Source organism: Rhinolophus hipposideros (genome assembly GCF_964194185.1).
Source record: "Rhinolophus hipposideros genome assembly, chromosome: 11".
NCBI lineage: Eukaryota > Metazoa > Chordata > Mammalia > Chiroptera > Rhinolophidae > Rhinolophus > Rhinolophus hipposideros.
Genome location: NC_138057.1, coordinates 5,201,748 through 5,222,890, shown reverse-complemented (window position 1 = coordinate 5,222,890; position 21,143 = coordinate 5,201,748). Strand labels below are relative to the sequence as shown.

At 39.1% G+C, this 21,143-nt stretch overlaps 1 protein-coding gene across 3 annotated transcripts in view; it reads left to right on the top strand.

Moving 5' to 3' along the window:
* Positions 1-21,143, top strand: part of SPIN1 (spindlin 1) — a 67,749-nt gene that overhangs the window by 24,212 nt on the left and 22,394 nt on the right. For all 3 annotated transcript variants that reach the window (XM_081065531.1, XM_081065533.1, XM_081065532.1), the window contains one exon: positions 16,524-16,572. In XM_081065531.1, the coding sequence (XP_080921657.1) occupies positions 16,524-16,572 (49 nt within the window). The remainder of the gene's footprint in view (positions 1-16,523; positions 16,573-21,143) is intronic.

Genomic DNA, 21,143 nt, shown 5'->3' with positions numbered 1-21,143 from the left:
AAAGGTGCTCAGCGGGGAGGAATGAGTGAACTGAGGCATGGAAGCAGTGAGTGTGGTGTAGAGGGGCGTCGGTGAGTGTTTCTAATCCACATGAGTTGCTGGGACAGACCTTGCTTGGTCTTTATTTTGCAGTATCCGAATTCACACAAAGTTAAGTTAAAAGTTGGTCATTTGGAACATGTATCTGAATGAGCTTCTGTTAGAACAGTTTGAGTATAATGTAGGTTTTCTTACCCGTTATGGTTTAGTACAGTTGAAATAACTTGTGAGTCATAGAACAGTTTGTTTTGTAAATGTGGCTCTATTTCTTTTCTCATTTCAATCAGTAGATGTAGCTTTCTAGTAAAGGATCTTGTTCTGTTTTCCTCTGGAAAATCTGTGATGCTCAGATGGGTGATATAACCCACTCTTGATGACAAACTAACATCAGTGCTTAGCAGTATCCTCCTGGCTCTTTCTTTACACAACTGCATAGGATTCCATTGTGTTGGAGTGTCATATTAGTTGGTTCAGTAGTCAGTTATTTGGACATTTGGGTTCTTTCTACTCTTCTGCTATTAGAAATAATAACTGCGGTCAATAGGCTGGTCCATGTCTTGCCAGAGTGTCTTTGGGATAGATTTCTAGCAGTAGAACTGAGTCACATTTTACATGCCCGTGTTATTCTGTGAGATACCACCAGATACCCCTGTGTGGGCTCTGCGCCAGTTTTCATTGCTACTGGCAAGCAGTATGTAAGTGTTTCTCTCTCCCGTTGTTTTGACAGAGTAGTGTGTTATCAACTGCATGGACTTTTGTCCATCTGATGGGTGAGAAATGGTGTCTCAGTGTAGTTTTAAGTGGGAGGCTGAATATCTTGTCTTACTTGTTTGTAAGGGCCTCTTGGCCTTCCTTTGTCTCATCCGTTTTTCTTCTCTACTTTCAGAAGCTCTTTTAAAAAATGTCAGAGTTGCCAACCTTTGTGGTATGAGTAATGTATCTCCCTACTGTGTGGTGTCAGCTACTTGGCGACAACCCTCCTTGAGTCCCTGTTCTCTTGCTCCATCTGTGTGGGTTTCAGCCGACTTCCTGTTGGATTCCTGCACTTCTGGGTTATACCTGTGGTTTCTCGGCACCTGTGTGTTTATGTTTTTCTCTCTAGTTTTCTGAAGAGTATCCTGCAATAACTTTGAGAGAAGATTGTGTGAGATGTAATTCTGAATGCATACATGAATGTAAATGTCAATTGTAATTTAGCTGGGTACAGGGTTCAAATCATTTTACCTCAACTTTGAAGGCATCACTTACCTCTTGTTGCCTAGCCCAGTGTTCATGATGGAAAAATAAGTCTGGTACCTTTTCATTTTTTTAAAGGATTTTAAAAAAATACACTTCATTTTCTTAGAGCAGTTTTAAGTTGACAGCAGAATTGGGCAGACAATTTCTCATACACCCCATTCCTCTCCCTACCCTTCCCCACGGGCAGAGTCCCACACAGACTGTATATTTGTTAGAATTGATGAACCTACTGTGACACATAATTGTCACTTAGAATCCATAGTTTACCTTAGGGTTCACTCTTCACATTCTATGGATTTTGACAAACGTATAATGCCATGTATCCACCATTACAGTGTCTTACAGAACAGTTTCACTGCCCTAAAAATCCTCTGTGCTCCACCCGTTCATCGCTACGTCCCCTTAACCCCGGCAACCACCGACTTTTTTTTTTCATTTTTCAGTTACAGTTGACATTTAATGTTATATTAGTTCCGGGTGTACAGCATAGTGATTAGACTTTTATATAATTTGTAAAGTGATCCCCCGATAAATCCAGTACCCTCTTGACACCATACATAGTTATTACCATATCATTGACTATATTCCCCATACTATACTTTCCATCCCCGTGACTGTTTTGTAACTGCCAATTTGTACTTCTTAATACCTTTAACCACTGAGTTTTTATTGTCTTCATAGTTTTGTCTTTTCCAGGGTGTCATATAGTGAGAATCATACAGTAAGTATACTTATCAGATTGGTTTCTTTTTTGGTAATATGCATTTAAGATTTCTCAGTGTTTTTTCATGGTTTTTTAGCTGATTTGTTTTTAGTACTGAAAAATATTTTGTCTGGATGTAGTGCAGTTTATGCAGTTACCTACTAAAACACTTCTTGGTTGCTTCCAACTTTTGGCAATTATGCATGAAGCTTCTATAAACATCCATGTTCTGTGTGTGTGTGGACATGGTTTCAAGTCCTTTGGGTAAATGCCAAGGAGCGTAATTGCTGGATCATATGTTAGGTTGGTGCAAAAGTAATTGTGGTTTTTGCAATTCTTAACCTTTAAACCACAATTACTTTTGCACAAACCTAAGTATATTTAGTTTTATAAGAAACTGCCGAATTTGCGTTCCCACTGGCATTGAGTGAGAGTTCCTGTTGCTCTCCATCCTCTAGCATTTGGTGTTGTCAGTCCGTGTTTTGGATATTCACCATTCTAATAGGTGTGTAGTGGTGCCTCATTGTTTTGAGTTTGCATTTCCTTGATGACATACCACGTGAAGCATCTTTCACATGCTTATTTGCTATCTGTATATCTTCTTTGGTGAGGTGTCTGTTAAAGTATTTGGTCCGTTTTTTAATCAGGTTGTTTGTTCTTTTTCTTTTTTTTTCATTATTGGGGAAGGGGAACAGGACTTTATTGGGGAACAGTGTGTACTTCCAGGATTTTTTCCAAGTCAAGTTGTGGTCCTTTCAGTCTTAGTTGTGGAGGATGCAGTTCAGCTCCAGGTCCGGTTGCCATTATTAGTTGCAGGGGGCACAGCCCACCATCCCTTGCGGGAGTAGAACTGGCAACCTTGTTGAGAGCCCATTGGCCCATGTTGGAATCGAACCGGCAGCCTTCTGCGTTAGGAGCATGGAGCTCCAACCGCCTGAGCCATCGGCTGACCCAATCAGGTGGTTTTCTTATTGCTGAATTTGAACAGTTCTTTTGTATTTTGGATAGTAGTCCTTCTTCAGATGTTTTTTGTAAATACTTTCTCCTAGTCTGTGTCTTGTCTTATTCTATCGACAGTGTCTTCCACAGAGCAGAAGTTTTTCATTTTAATGAAGTCCAGCTTATCAATTATTCATGGATAGGCCTTTGATGTTGTATCTAGAAATTCCTCAATATAACCAAGGTCTTCTAGATTTTGTCCTATGTTGTCTTTTAGGAGTTTTATAGTTTTGCATTTTATACTTAGGCCTATGATCTATTTCGAGTTAATTTTTGTGAAGGATGTACAGTCTTTGTCTACATTTTTTTTTCGCACGTGGATGTCCTGTTCCAGCATCGTTTGTTGAAAAGACAATCTTTTCTTTGTTGTATTGTCTTTGCTTCTTGGTCAAAGATCAGTTGACTGTATTTATGGAGTCTATTTATGGGCTCTAGTCTCTTCCATTGATCTGTTTGTCTACTCTTTCACCAATAAGAGTGGACAAATAGATCTTCTGTTGTGATTAGCGTAGTTTTATAGGAAGTCTTGAAGTCTAGTAGAATCAGTCATCCAACTTTTTTCTACTTCAGTGTTCTGTTGGCTATTCTGTGCCTGTTGCCTTTCCTTACAAACTTTAGAATCAGTTTGTTGATACATCCACAAAATCATTTGCTAGGATTTTGATTGGGATTGCGTTGACTCTGTAGATGAAGTTGGGAAGAACTGACTTCTTGACAGTGTTGTTTTTACTATCTATTAACATGGAATATCTGTCCATTTATGTAGTTCTTTGATTTCTTTTATCAGTTTTGTAGTTCACCTCATATATATCTTGCATATATGGGATGTGTAGTGATGTCCCCTCTTTTATTTCTCATTTTAATGATTTGTATCTTATCTCTTTATTCTTAGTTATACTGGCTAGAGATTTATCGGCTCTGAGCTTTTCAAAGAACCAGCTTTTGATTTCATTAATTTTTCTCTGTTGATTTCCTATTTGAAATTTTATTGATTTCTGTTCTAATTTGTATAATGTCTTTTCCTCTGCTTACTTTGTATTTAATTTGAGCCTTTTTCTAGTTTCCTAAGATGGAATTTAGATTTTTTAAAAAATGTTTAGATCATTCCTATTTTCCAACATATGCATTCAATGCTATGAATTTCCCGTTAAGGACCAAAATTTTCTCTGCATCCCCCAAATTGTGGTAAGTTGGATTTTCATTTAGTTCAAAATGTTTTTCAGTTTGTCTTGAAATTTTTTCTTTGAACCATGTATTTAGAAGTGTGTTGTTTAATCTCCCAAGTAGTTTGGGATTTTCCAACTGTCTTTCTGTTACTGAATCTAGTTTAATTCCATTGTGGTTGGAGAACGTATGTGGTATGATTTCTATTCTTTTAAGTTTGTTAAGGTGTATTTTGTGGTCTAGAATGTGGTCTATCTTGGTGAATGCTTCATAGGAGCTTGGGAAGAAGGTGTATTTTGCTGTTGCTGGATGAAGTTTTCAGTGGATGTCATTTATATCCAGTTGATTGCTGGTACTGTTCAGTTGAACTATGTCCTCACTGATTTTCTGCTTTTTGGATCTGTCCATTTCTGACAGAATGGTATTGCTCCAGCTACGATAGTGGGTTCATGTATTTTCACTTGTAGTTCTGTCCGTTTTGCCTCCTGTAGTTTGATGTCCTGTTGTTATGTACACATTAAAGATTGTTATGTCTTATTGGAGAATTGATATCTCTGTCATAATGGAATGCCTCTGTTTATCCCTGATGACTTTTCTTGTTCTGAAATCTCTCTCTGAAATGAAGACAGCTAGTCCCGGTTTCTTTTGGTCATTGTTACCATGGTATATCTTTCTCCATTTATTTATTTTTAATCTAAATGTAACTTGTATTTAAAGTGCATTTCTTGTAGATAGCATACAATATGGTCTTGTTTTTTGATGGCCTATGACAGTTTCTCTCTTTTTTTAATGTATTTTTATTGGTGTGTTTAGACCATTGACATTTAAGGTGATTATGGGATTAGTGTTTGCCATATTTATTAGTTTTTTTATTCCTTACTCTTACTTTCTTTGAATTTTTGACATCACTCTTTATCTGTCTTTTAGTTTTATATTGAGCATTTTACGTGATTGCATTTTTTTTCTCTTTCTTAGCATATCAATTATAGTTGACCCTTGGACAATGTGGGTTTAAACTCTGCAAGTCCACTTTATGTGGATTTTTTTTTTTTCATTTAATGTTGTAAATGTATTTTCTCTCCTGCGGTTTTCTTGATAACATTTTCTTTTCTCTACATTACTTTATTGTAAGAATACAGACCATAATATATATAACATAAAAGTATGTGGTAACGACTGTTTATGGTATTGGTAAGGCTTCTGGTCAACAATAAGCTATTACTAGTTAAGTTTTGGGGCAGTCAGAAAGTGGATTTTTGACCATGTGGAAGGTTAGCTCCCTCCGCACAGTTGCTTTAAAACAGTTTTTTTTTTTTTTAGCCCTAGAGTTTGCAATACAAATAGTTTATAACTATTCCAAGTCCACCTTAAAATAATCCTGTAGTGCTTCCTTCCTTCACTGGTAGTGAGAATACCTAATAATACAAAGTATTCTAAATTCCTTCTCTTGTTCTCCATTTACTAATATTATTCTGAACAAAATATTAGTAGTTCGATTATAGCTAAGAAAAATGAAAGTTTAACTTTACTTATTCCATATATTGGCTATTGTAAATAATACTGCAATGAACAGAGGGGTGGGTGCATTTGTTTTTTCAAATTAGTGTTTTGGATATCTTTGGATAAATACCCAAAAAGTGGGATTGCTGGGTCACATAGTAATTCCATTTTTAATTTTTTGAGGAACCTCCATAGTGTTTTCCATAGTGGTTGAACAAATTTGCAAATCCTACCTATATAGTACACAAAGGTTCCCTTTTCTCTGTGTCCTTGCCAGCGCTTGTTTGTTTTATTGATGATAGCTATTCTGACAGGTGTGAGGTGATATCTCATTGTGGTTTTAATTTGCATTTCCCTGATGATTAGTGATGTTGAGCATTGTTGGCCATCTGTATGTCCTCCTTGGAGAAATGTCTATTCAGGTCCTCTGTCCATTTTTAATTGGATTTTTTTTCCTGTGTGTGTTAAGCTGTATGAGTTCCTTACATATTTTGGATATTAACCTGTTATTGGATGTATCATTTGCAAATATCTTCCAATTCAGTAGGTTGTCTTTTGTTTGTTTGTTTGTTTTAGTTGGTTTCCATCACTGTGCAAAAGCTTTTAGTTTACTTTTTATTTTGTTTCCCTTGCCTGAGGAAGTATATCCCAAAAGATACTGCTAAGAGAAATGTCAAAGAATTTACTGCCTATGTTTTCTTATAGGAGTTTTATAGTTTCAGGTCTTACATTGAAGGCTTTTAATCTATTTGAGTTTATCCTTTGTATATTGTAAGGAAGTGATCTAGTTTCATTTTTCTGCATGTTTCTGTCCAGTTTTCCCAATACCATTTATTGAAGAGACTTTCTTCACCCCATTTTATTTGTAGACTCGTCTCCTTTGTCATAGATTGACCATACAGGCCGTGGGTTTATTTCTGGGCTTTATTCTGTTCCATTGATCTATGTGGATGTTTTTATGCCAGGACAATACTGTTTTGATTACTGTATCCTTGTAGTATAGTTTGATATCAGGTAGCGTGATACCTTCAACTTTGTTCCCCTTTATCAAAATTGCTTTGGCTATGTGGGGTATTTTGTGGTTCTGTATACATTTTAGGATTATTTTGTTTGAATTCTGTGAACAATGCCGTTGGTATTTTGATAGGGATCACGCTGAATCTATAGATTGCTTTGGGTAGTATGGACATTTTAATGTTAATTCTTCCTATCAGTGAGCATTGTATGTGCTTCTGTTTATTTGTATCTCCTTCAATTTCTCTCTTCAGTATCTTACAATTTTCTGAGTCTAAGTTGTTTACTTCCTTGGTCAGATTGATTCCTAGGTGTTTTTTTTAATGCAATTGTAAATGGTATTATCTAAATTTATCTTATACTTTGTTATTGATGTATAAAATGTAACTGATTTCTGAATATTAATTTTGTATCTTGCTACTTTACTGAATTCATATGTTCTAATAGTATTTTGGTGGAATCTTTAGTTTTCTCTCTATATATTATCATGTCATCTGCAAACAGTTTTACTTCTTCCTTTTCAATTTGGATGCCTTTTATATATTTTTCTTGCCTGATTGCTGTGGCTAGAACTTCCAGTACTATGTTGAATAAAAGTGGTGAAAGTGGACATCCTTGTTTTGTTCCTGATCTTAAGGAAAACGGTTTTAGCTTTTCACCGTTGAGTATGATATTAGCCGGGGGTTTGTCATACATGGCCTTTATTATCTTGAGGTACGTTCCCTCTATTCCCACTTTGCTGAGAGTTTTTATCATAAATGGATGCTGCATTTTGTCAAATGCTGGTTCGACATCTATTGATATGATCATATGGTTTTATCCTTCCTTTTGTTTGTGATGTATTGTATTAATTGATTTGCAGATAACGAACTAGTCTTGCATCCCAGGAATAAATCCCGCTTGGTCATGGTGTGTGATCTTTTTAGGATATTGCTGAATTCACTTGGCTAATATTTTGTTGAGGATTTTTGCATTTATATTCATCAGGGATATTGGCCTGTAATTTTTTTTTTCTTTGTAATTGTCAGGCTTTGTAATTAGGGTAATGATGGCCTCGTAAACTGAGGTTGGGAGCCTTCTATCCTCTTGAAGGTTTTGGAATAACTTGAGAAGGATAGGTGTTAATTCTTCATTAAACGTTTGGTAAAATTCACCTGTGAAGCCATCTTATCCAGGACTTATTTGTGGGGAGTTTCTGATTACTGATTCAGTTTTGTTAGTGGTAATTGGGTCTGTTCAGATTTTCTGTTTTGTCGTGATTGAGTCTGGAAGATTGTATGTTTCAAGGACTTTATACATTTTTTCCGGAGTGTCCAATTTGTTGTTGGCATATAATTCTCCTTAGTACTTTTTTTTTTATATAATCCTTTGTACTTCTGTGGTGTCAATTGTCACTTCTCTTTCATTTCTGATTTTATTTATTTGGGTGTTCTCTTTTATTCTTTATGAATCAGGTTAAAGGTTTACCAATTTTGTCTATTTTTTCAAAGAAACAATTCTTGGCTTTATTGATTGTTTTTTTTTTTTGTATTTTTTCAATACCTTATTTCATTTATTTCCACTCTAATCTTTATTTCCTTCTATCTGCTCACATTGGGCTTTGTTTGATGTTCCTTTTCTACTTCCTTTAGGTGTAGGAATAGATTGTTTATTTGAGATTTTTCTTGTTTCTTGAGTTAAGCCTGCATGGCTATGAATTTCCCTCTGAGGATTGTTTTTACTATGTTCCATAGATTGTGGGTCGTAGTGATTTCCTTTCCATCTGTCTCAGGTACCTTCTGTTTTCTTCCTTGATCTCATTAACCCATTCATCGTTTAATAGCATGTTGTTTATCCTCCATATGTTTTGTGTGTTTTCCAGTTTTTTTCTTGTAATTGCTAGTTTCATACAGTTGTTGTCCGACAACATGCTTGATATGATTTCGGTCTTCTTAAACTTATTAAGACTTGTTTGATGGCCTAATATGTGGTCTGTCTTGAAAAAATATTTCATTTGCATATTCTGAAAAGAATGTATATTTTGCTGCTTTGAGGTGGAATACTCTATTAAATACCAATTCAATTCATCTGGTCTAACATGTCATTTAAGGTTGCTGTTTCCTTGTTGATTTTTTTGTCTGAAAGATCTGTGTTGTAACGATGAGCAGGGGAAAGAAAGAGGAGCACATGGTAGAGTGGGACTAATTGATTTATTTAGCAATATCTAATCTATTTAGCAATATGCAATAGCAAAAGACAAAGGCAATTAATAGAATGTGCTAGTGAGAGAAAGTAAAGGTGGTTAAGATTAAACTATACACATTGATACAATGTCATATCAAAGGAGTATACATATAAGTTTAAGAGATCCCAACATATGTTTACTATTGATCAAAAATCACTTGGCGAAATACACAAATGACATCAATAAGGAGTATTTAAATGCAGTAATAAACTCTATAGAATAGCAACTATTACAGTAGATGTCAGAAGGTCACCAAACTGGGGAAACAACAGTGGAAAGGTCAGGAATCAAAACCTTGTTAGAAAAAACAAAACAAAAACACCTTGTCAGGTCCATGGCTGGAAAACTGAAGTGGCTCCTGATGCTGCAAGCTGCACACAAGTTTCCAAAATGCTCACAAGTTCCCAGGAATGCTGCTGCTGCTGCTGCTGTTGTTGGAAGACAGGGCATCTCCTGATGCTGCAAGCTGCACACAAGTTTCCAAAATGCCAAGTTCTCAAGAATGTTGTTGCTGTTGCCATTGCTGGAAGTTAGGGAGTCTCCTGATGTTACAAGCTGCAAGCTGTATGCAAGGTTGCAAAATGCTAACAAGTACTTAAGAAGGCTAACCGGGGAACAACACTGAAGAGGTGGGGAACCAGCCAGACCTCCCCAGGTCCGTGCCTGGAAGTTGGGGCATCTCCTGATGTTGTAAGCTGCATGTTGCATACATGTTTCCAAAACGTTAGAATGAAGAATCACCAATGACAAATGACGAAACTACAGTGCCATCTGAGGTCTGTCCTATATATTTTTTCAGATGTACCTTAGAGCCAACCTCCTTGTTCCTGCCTCCCTCTCAGGGAATGGCCAGTTCCGGGAGCGTTCCGAAGTTACTGTGATAACAATATTGTTTATCCGGCTGAAGGCCAGTTCATTCGGACAAACAATACTTATTGTTCTTGCCTGGGACCATCGGCCCAAGGCCTTCGAAAGCCTGGCAGTGTGCTTGTCACCTCATTCTGTATATCACGTCATTCTGACATAACTTAGTTACTTCTTCACCTCATCTGATGCAGGCGAAACAGACAAAAAGACTCTTCATCACCTCATTATCTCCCCTGCCTGGAATGAGATGAGGGAGAATTTTCTTAACCTTAAGCTAACCAGCCTCACATGCAATCTCTCATGTGAGGGAACAAAAAGCTAACAGACAAAAGCTAACATCAGCCAATGAAGGCAAATTTTCCTAATATCTTTTCCACATATGTCAATGGGGTGTTAAAGTCCCCTAACTATTATTGTCTTACTGTTTGTCTCTTTCTTGTGTCCCATCAATATTTGCTTTAGAATATATATATATATATATATATATATATATATATATACACATACATACATATGCCCTCCGATATTGGGTGCATAGATGTTTACAAGAGTTAAATTCTTGTGAATTGATCCCTTTATTATTACAAAATGTCCCTCTTTGTCTTTTATTACAGCCTTTGTTTATAAAGTATTTTGTCTGATATAAGTTTTGCTATCTCCGCTTTTTGGTTTTTTGCTTCTATTTGCATGAAATATCTTTTTCCACCCGCTTATGTTTAGTCTGTGTGTCTCTTGATACTGGGTCTCTTGTAGGCAGCATATGTACAGGTGGTGTTTTTTAATCCATTCAGACACCTTATGTCTTTTGAGTGGAACATTTAGTCCATTTACATTTAAAGTAATTATTGATAGGTACATAGTTATTGTCATCATATTATTTCCTGATTGTTTTTGTAGTTCTTCTTTGTTCCTTTCTTACTCTCTTTTGTATGTACATGACTTTTTGTAGTGTTGTGTTTGGATTCTTTTACTGTATATTCTTATAAATTTTTAGTTTGCGGTTACCATATGCTTCCTTTATACAAGCTATGTTTATAGCAGTCTATTTAAAGTTGATGGTCACACAAGTGTGAATATATTACACTTAACTACAATTTTTATTCACCGCCTGAACATTTATGGTTTTGTCATTATGTTTTACTTATTTTGTGTGCGTGTGTGTCCCTTAATTTATTGTTGGAATTACCCCTGATCTTCCTATTTTTGTGTTTCAACCTTTGTACTAGTTTTATAGCTGGTTGATCCACATCTTTTACTAAGTGTTTGTCTTTGTCAGTGATAACTTTTTTTTTTTCCTGTTTCCTATCCCTTATTTTGGTCCCTTTAACGTTTCTTGTAATGCTGGTTTAGTTGTCACGAACAACTTTATTGTCTAGAAAACTCTATCTCTTATTTGATTTTAAATGATAGCCTTGCTGAGTAATCTTGGGTGTATCTGTTCACCTTTCATCGCTCTGAATATTTTGTGCCATTTCTTTATGGCTAGCAAAGTTTCTGTTGAAAAATCATCTTGTCTTACTGGAGCTCTCTTGTATGTAACTAACTGTTTTCTCTTGCTACTTTTTGAATTCTCTCCTTGTCTTTAACTTTTGGCATTTTAATTATGTGTCTTGGAGCAGACTTCTTTGGTTTAATCTTGATTGGACTCTGTGTGCTGCCTGAACTTGTGTATCTATTTCCTTCACCAGATTAGGGAAGTTTTCAGTGGTTATTTCTTTAAATAGGTTTTCCATCCCTTTCTCTTCTCCTTCTGGGACCCCTGTGATGCAAATGTTGTTGCGTTTGAAGTCCTAGAGGTCCCTGAATTGTCCTCATTTTATAAAATTCTTTTTTGTTTTTGTTGTTTTGATTGGGTGTTTCCTGCCACTTTGTCATCCAGATTGCTGGTTCGATTCCTTTTTTTAATCTGCTGTTGGTTCCCTCCAGTGTATTCTTCATTTAGTTATTGTATTCTTCATTTCTGACTTTTTTTTTTATGTTTTCTATTTCCATTTTTATGTTTCCTATCTTGTTGTTGAAGTTCTCACTGAGGACATCTATTCTTCCCGTAAGTTCATTGGGTGCCCGCATAACCACTGTTTTGATCTCTGTACCTTGTAGATTGCTTGTCTACATTTTGTATAGTTTTTTCCCTAGAATTTTGCCCTATTTCATTAGGGGCATGTTTCTTTGTCGCCTCATTTTGACTGACTCCTTTATTTGTTATTATGTAGTAGGTAGATCTGCCATGTCTCCCAGTCTTGGCAGAGTGGCCTTATATAGTAGGTGTCCTATGAGGCCTACTGGTACAGTCACCCTGGTGACCTGAACCCTGTGTTCCAGATTGTCCCCTTTGTGGGTTGTGTGTGCCCTCCTGTGGGTTGTGTGTGCCCTCCTGTAATAGTTGGGCCTCGATTGCTATTGGCATGTCAGTGGGTGGGACCGACCCTCAGGCTGACTGGCTGTGTGGGCTGGCTGTGACTATAGCTGTTGTAAAGGGGCTGACTTCTTATGGAGGAGGATTTGCTGTAGTGGGTCTCTGATGCCAGCTGAGCCCGCCCTTTGGATGTGTCTTTTGGAGCTGGTTTGACGGTGCTCTGGTGTGGTCTGAACCTGGCTACCAGGTGTTTTGCGACTGGAGCCTCTTGGGGGGGCTCCAGTGAAGGCCAAGGTCAGCTGCAGGTTGTGCCATGCTTGTGGCCCCTTGGTAGGAGTTGCACAGTGATCTGTGGTTGGTTACTGCCTGTGCTTGGCTTTGAGGCGCTTGGGAGAGGCTACCCTATGAACTGAGGCCGGCTGCCACAAGAGCTGGGTACCATGGGTACCATGATGTGAGCTGCCACTTGTGCTGGGCTTGTGGCCACTTAGTTAAAGCTACGTTTCAGGTCAAGACTGGCCACCACTTATGCCAGGCTTGGGGTCACCTGATCGGAGTTACAGTGCAAATTATGACCGGTTGCCACTTGTGCTGGGCCTGCATCAGCTTAGCAAGAGCTACAGGGCATGCTGAGGTGGCCACTGCTTATTTGTGGCTTGTGGAATTTCGAGAGATTTTGGGAAAGTGAGCAGGCAGGCTGCTTGTGTGGAGGAGCCACTGAAAGAAGCTTGGGCCAGAGAAATGAGTCGGGTGGGGTGGAGTCTCCGGGAATCACTGGGGTTAGCGGGCGGGGGTGGCAAGCAGTGTTAACCAAGTTAATGGAGAGCACAGATTTGGCTCCTGCCAGCACTGGTCCCTGGAAGAGAGTTGCCCTGAATCCTGCTGCTCCAGCCTTCACCCTGAAGTTAGTTAGTAGTTCAGTTCATCGCTTCATGTTTCCCTGGTGCTGGTTGAGCTACTGCTGCCCCTGCACTGGAGCTTAGAGCAAGCGAATGAGTTTGTAAGGACGCGAGGAGACTGCACTGGCCCTTTAAGAGCAACATGTTTCAATCTCCTACAGCCCTTTGTCTTCCTCCCAATATCCTGCTGATTTTCACAGCTAGATGTTATGGGTACTCCCAGCATTGGTGCCTTGGGCTCCCGGTGTGGTGCAGTGACCCCTTGCTCCTTGGGGTGGGGACCTCCCCAGCCCCAGATGTCCCTTGCAATTCTTAGTCGTCACATCCCCACACCATGGGTGTGGGACCTGCTCTTTCTGCCTCTCTGGCCTTCCTACGAGTCTTGATGTGGCTTTTTATGTGCTTAGTGATATAAAGTGTTGATCATGGTTTGTCTGTTCATACTTAAAAATTAAGGGGCAATTACAAATGGCTTACCTTTTCTTGAGCGGTCAGTAGAAGATTGTTTCTGCCATGGTACACTCTAAATGGGGATGTGTCAGGCCTGATAAGCTTTGTCTAGGATGCAGGGATGGGGACGTGGCCGTTACGCTGAGGGCACAGCAAATGCTAAAGTTTTCTGCCCTTTCCTTGTGTGTTCAGTGTGGGAAGGCTGGGAGGGAGTCCTCATGCCTCTTGCGCAGCCAGGAGCACTTGGCTGAATCCTGTAGTTCTGCTTTTGCATTTGTTACCTCCTCATCCGCTTGAAGCTAGACACGTTCAGGGATGCTTCGGGTAGATTTACTTTCCCTCTGTTTGTATTTTACCTTCATCTACGAGCTGCCCACTTGTTTGAGTCCATGCAGACACGCTGGGGGAAAGTGGGTGAGCACGGCTCTCAGCAGCAGGGCCGTGTCGTGCTGTCTGTCGCTGCACTAGAACAGACAGTCACGTAGACAATTCACCACATACCTCCTTTCTCAGTTAACATTTTAAGATTTTAAATGTAACAGTAGTACAGAAATTTTGTGTTTAAAAAATGGGCACTTTAACATAAGGCCAAGGAGAGAGAATTTTGCAGATAACCCAGAAGCCTTTCTTCTCAACCCAGGGGATCCTCTGTTCTGGGTTTATGGTAAAAAGTCCTTTCTTTGTTTTCTTTATATTTCTGTTATTTAGTGTGAATTTTGATTAATAGGGTAAGTACTGCTTTTGCTGTATTCCACAGATTTTGATAGATTGTGTTTTCATTTTTAGTTCATAATAGTTGAATTTTAATTGTGATTCTGTGTTTGAACTGTGAGTTTTTTAGAAGATGGTTGTTTAATTTTCAATACTGGGGTCTTTCCAAATGCTTATTATTTCTTGCTAGTTTAATTCTGATGTGGTCAGAGAACATACTCCTCATGATTGCATGTTGTTTTAAGTGTATTGAGGGTTTGTTTGCATCTGAGTGTCATATGGTGCATCTGGGTGAATGTCCCATGGAAACTTGGGGACAATGTTTGTTTTTGGCAGTATTGGGTCAGCACTCTATAAATACCAAGTAATTCAAATTGGCTGCTTGTGATATTCAGGTTTTCTATCTTTTCTGACTTTCTACCCACTGTTCTATTAACTACTGAGAGAAGAGTTCGAATCTCAAAATGAAGGATATGTCGATTTTTCTTGTTCATTCTGTCAGTTTTTGCTCCATGTATTTCAGTATTCTATAATTAGGTTCACATACATTTAAGATTGTTATGGCTTCTTGATTGATTGACCCTTTTTATCATTTTTGAAATTTCCTTTTTGATGCTCGATAACGATCCTGGTTAATTTGTCTGATATTGTATCTTCCTGTTTTATATTGTTATATGGTCTATTAATTGCTGCGTTGGGACTATTTACATTTAATATGTTATCATTGTTCGGATTGGAAGGTATTTTTGCTGAGTGAGGTATGCTCAGTTCACAAGTAGGTTGCTTTGTTTATTTTAGCAGCACCTTAAAGATTTAGTTTACTGTCTCTGGCTTACATTGTTTCTGACGACAAATTTGGAACCAGTATTTTCTGTTTCCCTATATTTAATGTGACTTTTATTCTTTGGCTATTTTAGAAATACTTTCTTTGTCAATTGTTTTCAGAAATTTGGACGTGCCTTGGCATGGTTTTCCTTGTTTTTATCTTACTTTGGCTGTATTTATCTTTGGGGCTATATGGTGTATACTTATCACATCTGGAAAACCTTTCGCTGTTAGTTTTTCAGATTTTTCCCCCTTATACCCTGCTGTCCTCTCTTTTGTGGAGTAGTCCAATTTCATTTATGTTATGTGGCCTTCAGGGCACTGAGGCCGTTATTTTCCCAGTTTTTTCCTTTTTGTTCCATTTTTAGTACTTTGTATTACAATGTCTCAGTTTCACTGATCTTTTTATCTATGGGGTCTAATCTGCTATTAATCACATTCAGTGCTTTTTAAATTTCAGATCATGTATTTTTCACCAGTTTCATTGTTTTTCTATCCCTTTTATAAATTTTAAGTGTCTTTTAAATATTTGAAATATTTGAGTATATTTATTATAGTTCTTTTCACCTTTTTGCCTGCTAATTACATTGTTTTGGTCATAACCCACTTGGTTATAGAGTTACAGTCTACTGGTGTTCTGCATGTCTAGTAATTTTTGTTGGGGAGTTAGATATTTTAAATGTGTTGTAGAGCGTTGAGCTTTTGTTGATGTCTTTTACAGAATGTTGGAGTTTGTTTCAGAAGTAGATGCCAGGATGGGTCTGTGGCTCTTTTTCTTAGGGCTACTTCAGTCTTCTTGCTAAGGGACACCTTTTGATTTTTACTGACTGCCCCCTTGGCTTCAAAGAGTGGCTAGGTGGACTTTGAATGACCTTCATGCCTTAGCATGTTATTATCTAGCTGAAGACTTTAACCCTCCACGTCCCCCACCCCCACCCACTGTGTTTGGAGCCTCCTCTGAGATCCACTCACTGCCAGCACTGCCCACAACTCCCAGGTACCTCCAGCCTGACTCCCAACTGAGCACAGCCACAGTGTTCTTGGTTTCACACAGCCTCCTCCACAGGTGTTTGGAACACAGTCTGGATTGATGCAGGACACTCGCACGGCTTTCTGTTCCCTGGTCCCATAGTCCTGTGCTGCTCATTCTCTCAATGTCTGGACCTCAATGTTGCATATCTTTTGTCCAGATTTTTAGTTGTTTCTGGCAGGAATACAGGTTCTGTAACTTTTAGTACTTTACGGTTAGGATTGTCACTTTTTTTATTGCATTTTTTGTCCACATGATTTGGGTTTGGTGTTTTATGGCCAATTTGGAAAAATGAACTGTTTTCCCATCGTTTTATCTTCCCAGAACCCCTTATGTCTCCTTTTTGAAAGTTCAGTAAACAAATGGCTTTCCCACATGTTGGCCGTTTACAGTTTATTCTCATCTCATGCTTTTTATGGCAGTTTTTGTAAGTTAATATTTTTCTTGAGTTTGAACTGCTTTTTTATCCAGTTTTCATTGACTTATACTCATTTCTCTTTTAGGCCATGCTGGTGTATCTGCAAGCATGATGAAGAAGAGGACATCCCACAAGTAAGCTATTCTGAAACTGGCTTTTAAGATAGCAGATTGTGGCTTGTGGTGACGTGGGGTATAAGGTGGCTCCTGTGAGGCCCTCCTCTGGAGTGAGGAGGTCCTGCTCACACACAGCCTCACTGCACCCTGAGTAGTGGTGTGGACCACGGCCCTGCACATTCCGTGTCCGTGCCTGGCCTCAGTGAGCCTAGCTCTGTCCTTCAGGCTTTAGAAACCCCTGGGCCACAGTTTCACCTCCAGCTTGATGGGAGCTGGATGGCTGGATGAAGTGTCAGCTGTGGCAGGCTCCTGGTGAACCTCCGCCTCTCTCCCTGGAAGGGCTCCACGCTCTTGGCCCTCACATCCCTTTCTGGCTCTTGGACCCGCTGCTGGACTAGGAGCTCCTTGTGGACAGAGACTATAGCTCATGCTCGAGGGCCTGGCCAACGCACTGCCTGCACACTCATTGCTTTATAACATTTTCAGATGAATGAAGAGCTTGTAATTTAGAGGAAGCATATGTGTGTTGAAAGATAGTAAAATAGCCATGTATTTTAAGTGACAAATAGGTTAGAAGTCCTAAATTCTGTAGGTACCAGGCTACAGAAGTCACTTTTTTCTTCTCTGGAATTGTTTTGCATGTAACGCAATTGTCCAAGGAGAAAATTGAGATACTGTCTTAAATAATAATATCCACCTGTACTATATTATATTTAATAGATTCCACAACTACCAACCAGTACTGGTGACTGCTACTGCACTATGGAATCCCCTCTAACAAATCAATTCTGATAGCACGGATCTTAATTGTGGCTTGTTAAATATGGAAGAGACCCTTCTGTACCCTAGTACCTCCTGAGCCTCTCATTATAGCAGTTACTTTCCTTGCACCTTTTTGGTTGAAGAGTGTGAGAGAGGGTTCTGGGCTCTTAGGGAAGGTCTGCATGAAAGATAGTGCCTTTTAGTAATGTTTGGTGATGAAAGCAAACCTGTGTCCATTTAAATGAATACATGAATACATAATATAAATGTCTGTGATAACTCAGGTCACGAAATGACCTGGAAAGTAAAAATGTGAAGGTAAGTGTGCTCTTGTGTCCCTGAGGTTGTTGGTAAAGTGCTTCTCAAATTTCATTTCATTTCCCATCACCCTCGTGGCTCTGCCATATCCAGTGATCTGATAACTGATGTAACATATCTCCTCATCATCATATCATAATGGTAAACCATTTCTTGGCACAAATAAAAGATGGTGATAAGCCAAATACAGTGGGGAATAAAAGCAAATTACCTGTTAAATTTGCAAGAACAGAACAGTTAATGCAAAATAGATTTTGCCACTTTGGTTGAAATAAGTGGCTTTGAGGATGTAATGTACATATTTTATCTGTTTTTACAAATTTCTAGGTAGGATTTCAGGCACTCATGGATCTGAGTTCTTGGGGCTGTTACTATGCATTTTGGTGAGGGAGATTTCATTTGCCTCATCCTAAGCTATATTGTTCATTAACTCATGGCTTTTTTTGTACTAGTTACCTTTTTCCCCTAAAGCGCTAGGAATAAACACATGCCTATTAAGTTTTGCAATTCATGTGTGTGCCAGCTAAAAGGGTCTCCCATCTGGGTGTTCTGTGATGCGGGGACTCCATCTAGTGCTTTAATAGTGCCCATCTCACAGACTAAGAAGCTGTGAGCATGTTACTGTGTAGCAAAAGGGAGAAGTTGAAAAGTATCCATCATTTTCCTATTTTTTTTCCAATCTCAATGCAAATAAATACAGTCCCCCTTGGTTTGAGAACATCTCGGTTGATGAACATTATGGTTTACGAATGCCATAAATTTTAGGGATCTATGGTATGATTAGATAGTAAAATTCATGCTAAATTTGCAGTTTTAAGGGTTGATTTTAAAGGTCTAGAATGGATTAATCCATTTACTTCCTGTGGGGAAACCGTGCCTCGGTTTTCGAACGTTTCAGAACTCGAACGGTCTTCGGAACGGATTACATTCGAAAACCGAGGTACCACTGTACAAAAGGTAGGTGGAGTGGAAAAAAAGACCCGAAACAAGTCTCCCCATTGGAGGGTAGGTAAGTTGGGTGGTGCTCGTGGAGAGGCTCCACCCAGGAGCTGACTTTGACATGGGAACCACAGCGTCGCAGTGGTGGGTTCCTTCACCTGCCTGGTGCTCGGCTTCCTTGTGGCTAAAATCCCAGGTTTGGACTAGACCCACGGGGTTTTCAGCTTTCAACATAGAATGCTTCTGCAAATGAAGTGTTCACAGACAAGCAGAGCTGGAGTCTGGGATTCCCATTGCCTGCCTCCCTGCTCATGTTGGCACAGGGGGGCTGAGCAGTAACTTCACATGCAGACACCTCTGCTTGCTTGAGAGAGAGTTACAGGAATGCCCAGCAGACGGGTGCAGCAGAGCATTTTTCCGGAGGGTGGAACTCCTGCCCTGTGCGTGGCAGGAGGGCTCAGGGATTCTGGTTTGCGGTGCGGGAGCAGTGCCTCTGCACCCAGAAACCTTACGTTGCTGGGTTGTGTTTTTGTTTTTAAAGTAAATAGAAAGAAAGTTATGTACCTTCTTTCTAGGTACATAACTTTGCCCCGGAAGCCTAGCCCCTTGCTGTGTTTGGGGGCAAGCTGGTGGACAAGTGTTTCCCGACTTCCCGGGAAGTTGGGAAATGAGTCTGCATGGAAAGTTCCATCTGAAGGGAAAGTACAGTTGAGGGGGAGTCTAAGGTGAATTTAGCTATAGAGGTTTGTTGTTTCAGTTCTCAAATGTAAATCTTTATTTTTTCCCCCTTATTTGAGTAGTGGATTGGTTTCCATTTCAGGGTACTGTTGGAGGGCGAGATTGGTCTTTGGTCTATTTCTTACTAACAGACATTTAGAAAATGGACGGGAATTGTTACTGTTATACGCTACGTAGAGGTATTTCCAGGGAATGCTTTTCTTCCTTTTTGTAAGTCATAAATGTTAGTCACTGACAAAGACTGTCATTCTCCCCCTCCTTCTCATACACCTGCTGTGCTTTCATCTAGTTTTCATGGCATCCCCTCAAGTAGGAACCATGAGCCCTCCTATGCAGAGAGGTTAAGTAACTTCTCTGAGTTCATACAACTAAGAAACATTCTGTTTCTAGAACCTATATTCAGTACCACACCATATTTCTTGAACTGCATGCTTTGTTGTCTCATATCTGAAAAATGTGACCTTTGAGTCATCAACACACAAACTAGATAACTGTTAGAGTGGGCGTCTAAATCAAACATGGTATTGACAGTTTTCAATTGTTCAAAACATGTAATACTCTTTAATCAACTCGCAGTAACTCTTCCTCATCCCAGTGAAAGTGGATAGCACTGGGGGAGACCCTCAGGTCATTTGGACGGCTCAGGTATTCTCAGGGTAAACTGTAGACTAAGTAATGAAAGAAACCTTAGTGATTGGGGTGGAAAACTTGATTTCTTTCTCTGTCCTGTTTTTGTATTGTCACTTGAAGCTGGGAATGACGGTATCAGTTACAGAACTTTTATCAAGCAACAAGTATCAGAAAAGCAGTTTTTTTCTCCTCTTTATTTGCTGGTGTGCATCTTGCAAAAAGACAATTTTGATGTAATCATTTTTTTCTTCTGAAATCGGCTGGAACACAGTAAGGAACTGCTTTTATATCACAGTGTTAAATAAATTAAGGAAAGAGTGTCAGTAATTAATTCATATAAAAAAGTACATAGTGTGTGACAGGTATGGCTCATAGAATTGTGATAGGTGATGATGTAACAAGTATGGCCACCAAAATAAGACATTTAACTACCGATGGGAATGTGGTCAATTTAAGTCATTAAGGGAGTCGAGGATAAAAGACGAAAGGTCTTCCATCACAGGATTTCTTTTCTTGATGACAAAATAATTAGAATGGTACTTTCAGAACTTATTTGAAGTATTGAGGAAAGTAGATAACTGCCACACTGTCAGTTTTTCCTTTTGGGACTATGGATGCATAGAAATTAGGATTGGTTCTGAATCAGTGCTGCCCAGCTGTGGTGCCTGGGTCAGCAGGAGCAGAGCACTTGGAGCTTGTTCGAGAGCCTTTGGTCCCTCTCCACACCTGGCGGTGGAATCAGACCCTTCTTTCAGCATCTCTCCGGGTGATGGATGCATGCCAGAGTGTGTGAGAAGTGCTGGCCCACGCCATCATCAGGGCTGATATCTTAGCCACGTCAGAGAACTAAGTCAAGTTGCGTGGAAGTTAGTATACACAGTTACAGCAACGAAAGGTGGTCAGATGCTGTGTACTTGGTCAGCACTTAACTCCCAACGCAACTCTAAGAAAAGGTGTTCTTAGCCTTCAGGACAAATGTCAGTTCAAGCCTAATGAAGCCACATACTTTGCAATCACTTTATTTTTTTTTTTCTTGAACATTTGTTTTAAGAAATACCTTCTGGAGATAAGAAACAAAGAAAGTGTTGACTGGTATTTAATTCTGGTTTTTCTACTTTTATCTTTGAATTGTTTGGGTTAAGATAGAATACAACCTGTTGTTTCCACTTGGCTGTAATTCCAGAGGACCTCGGTTGAATGCA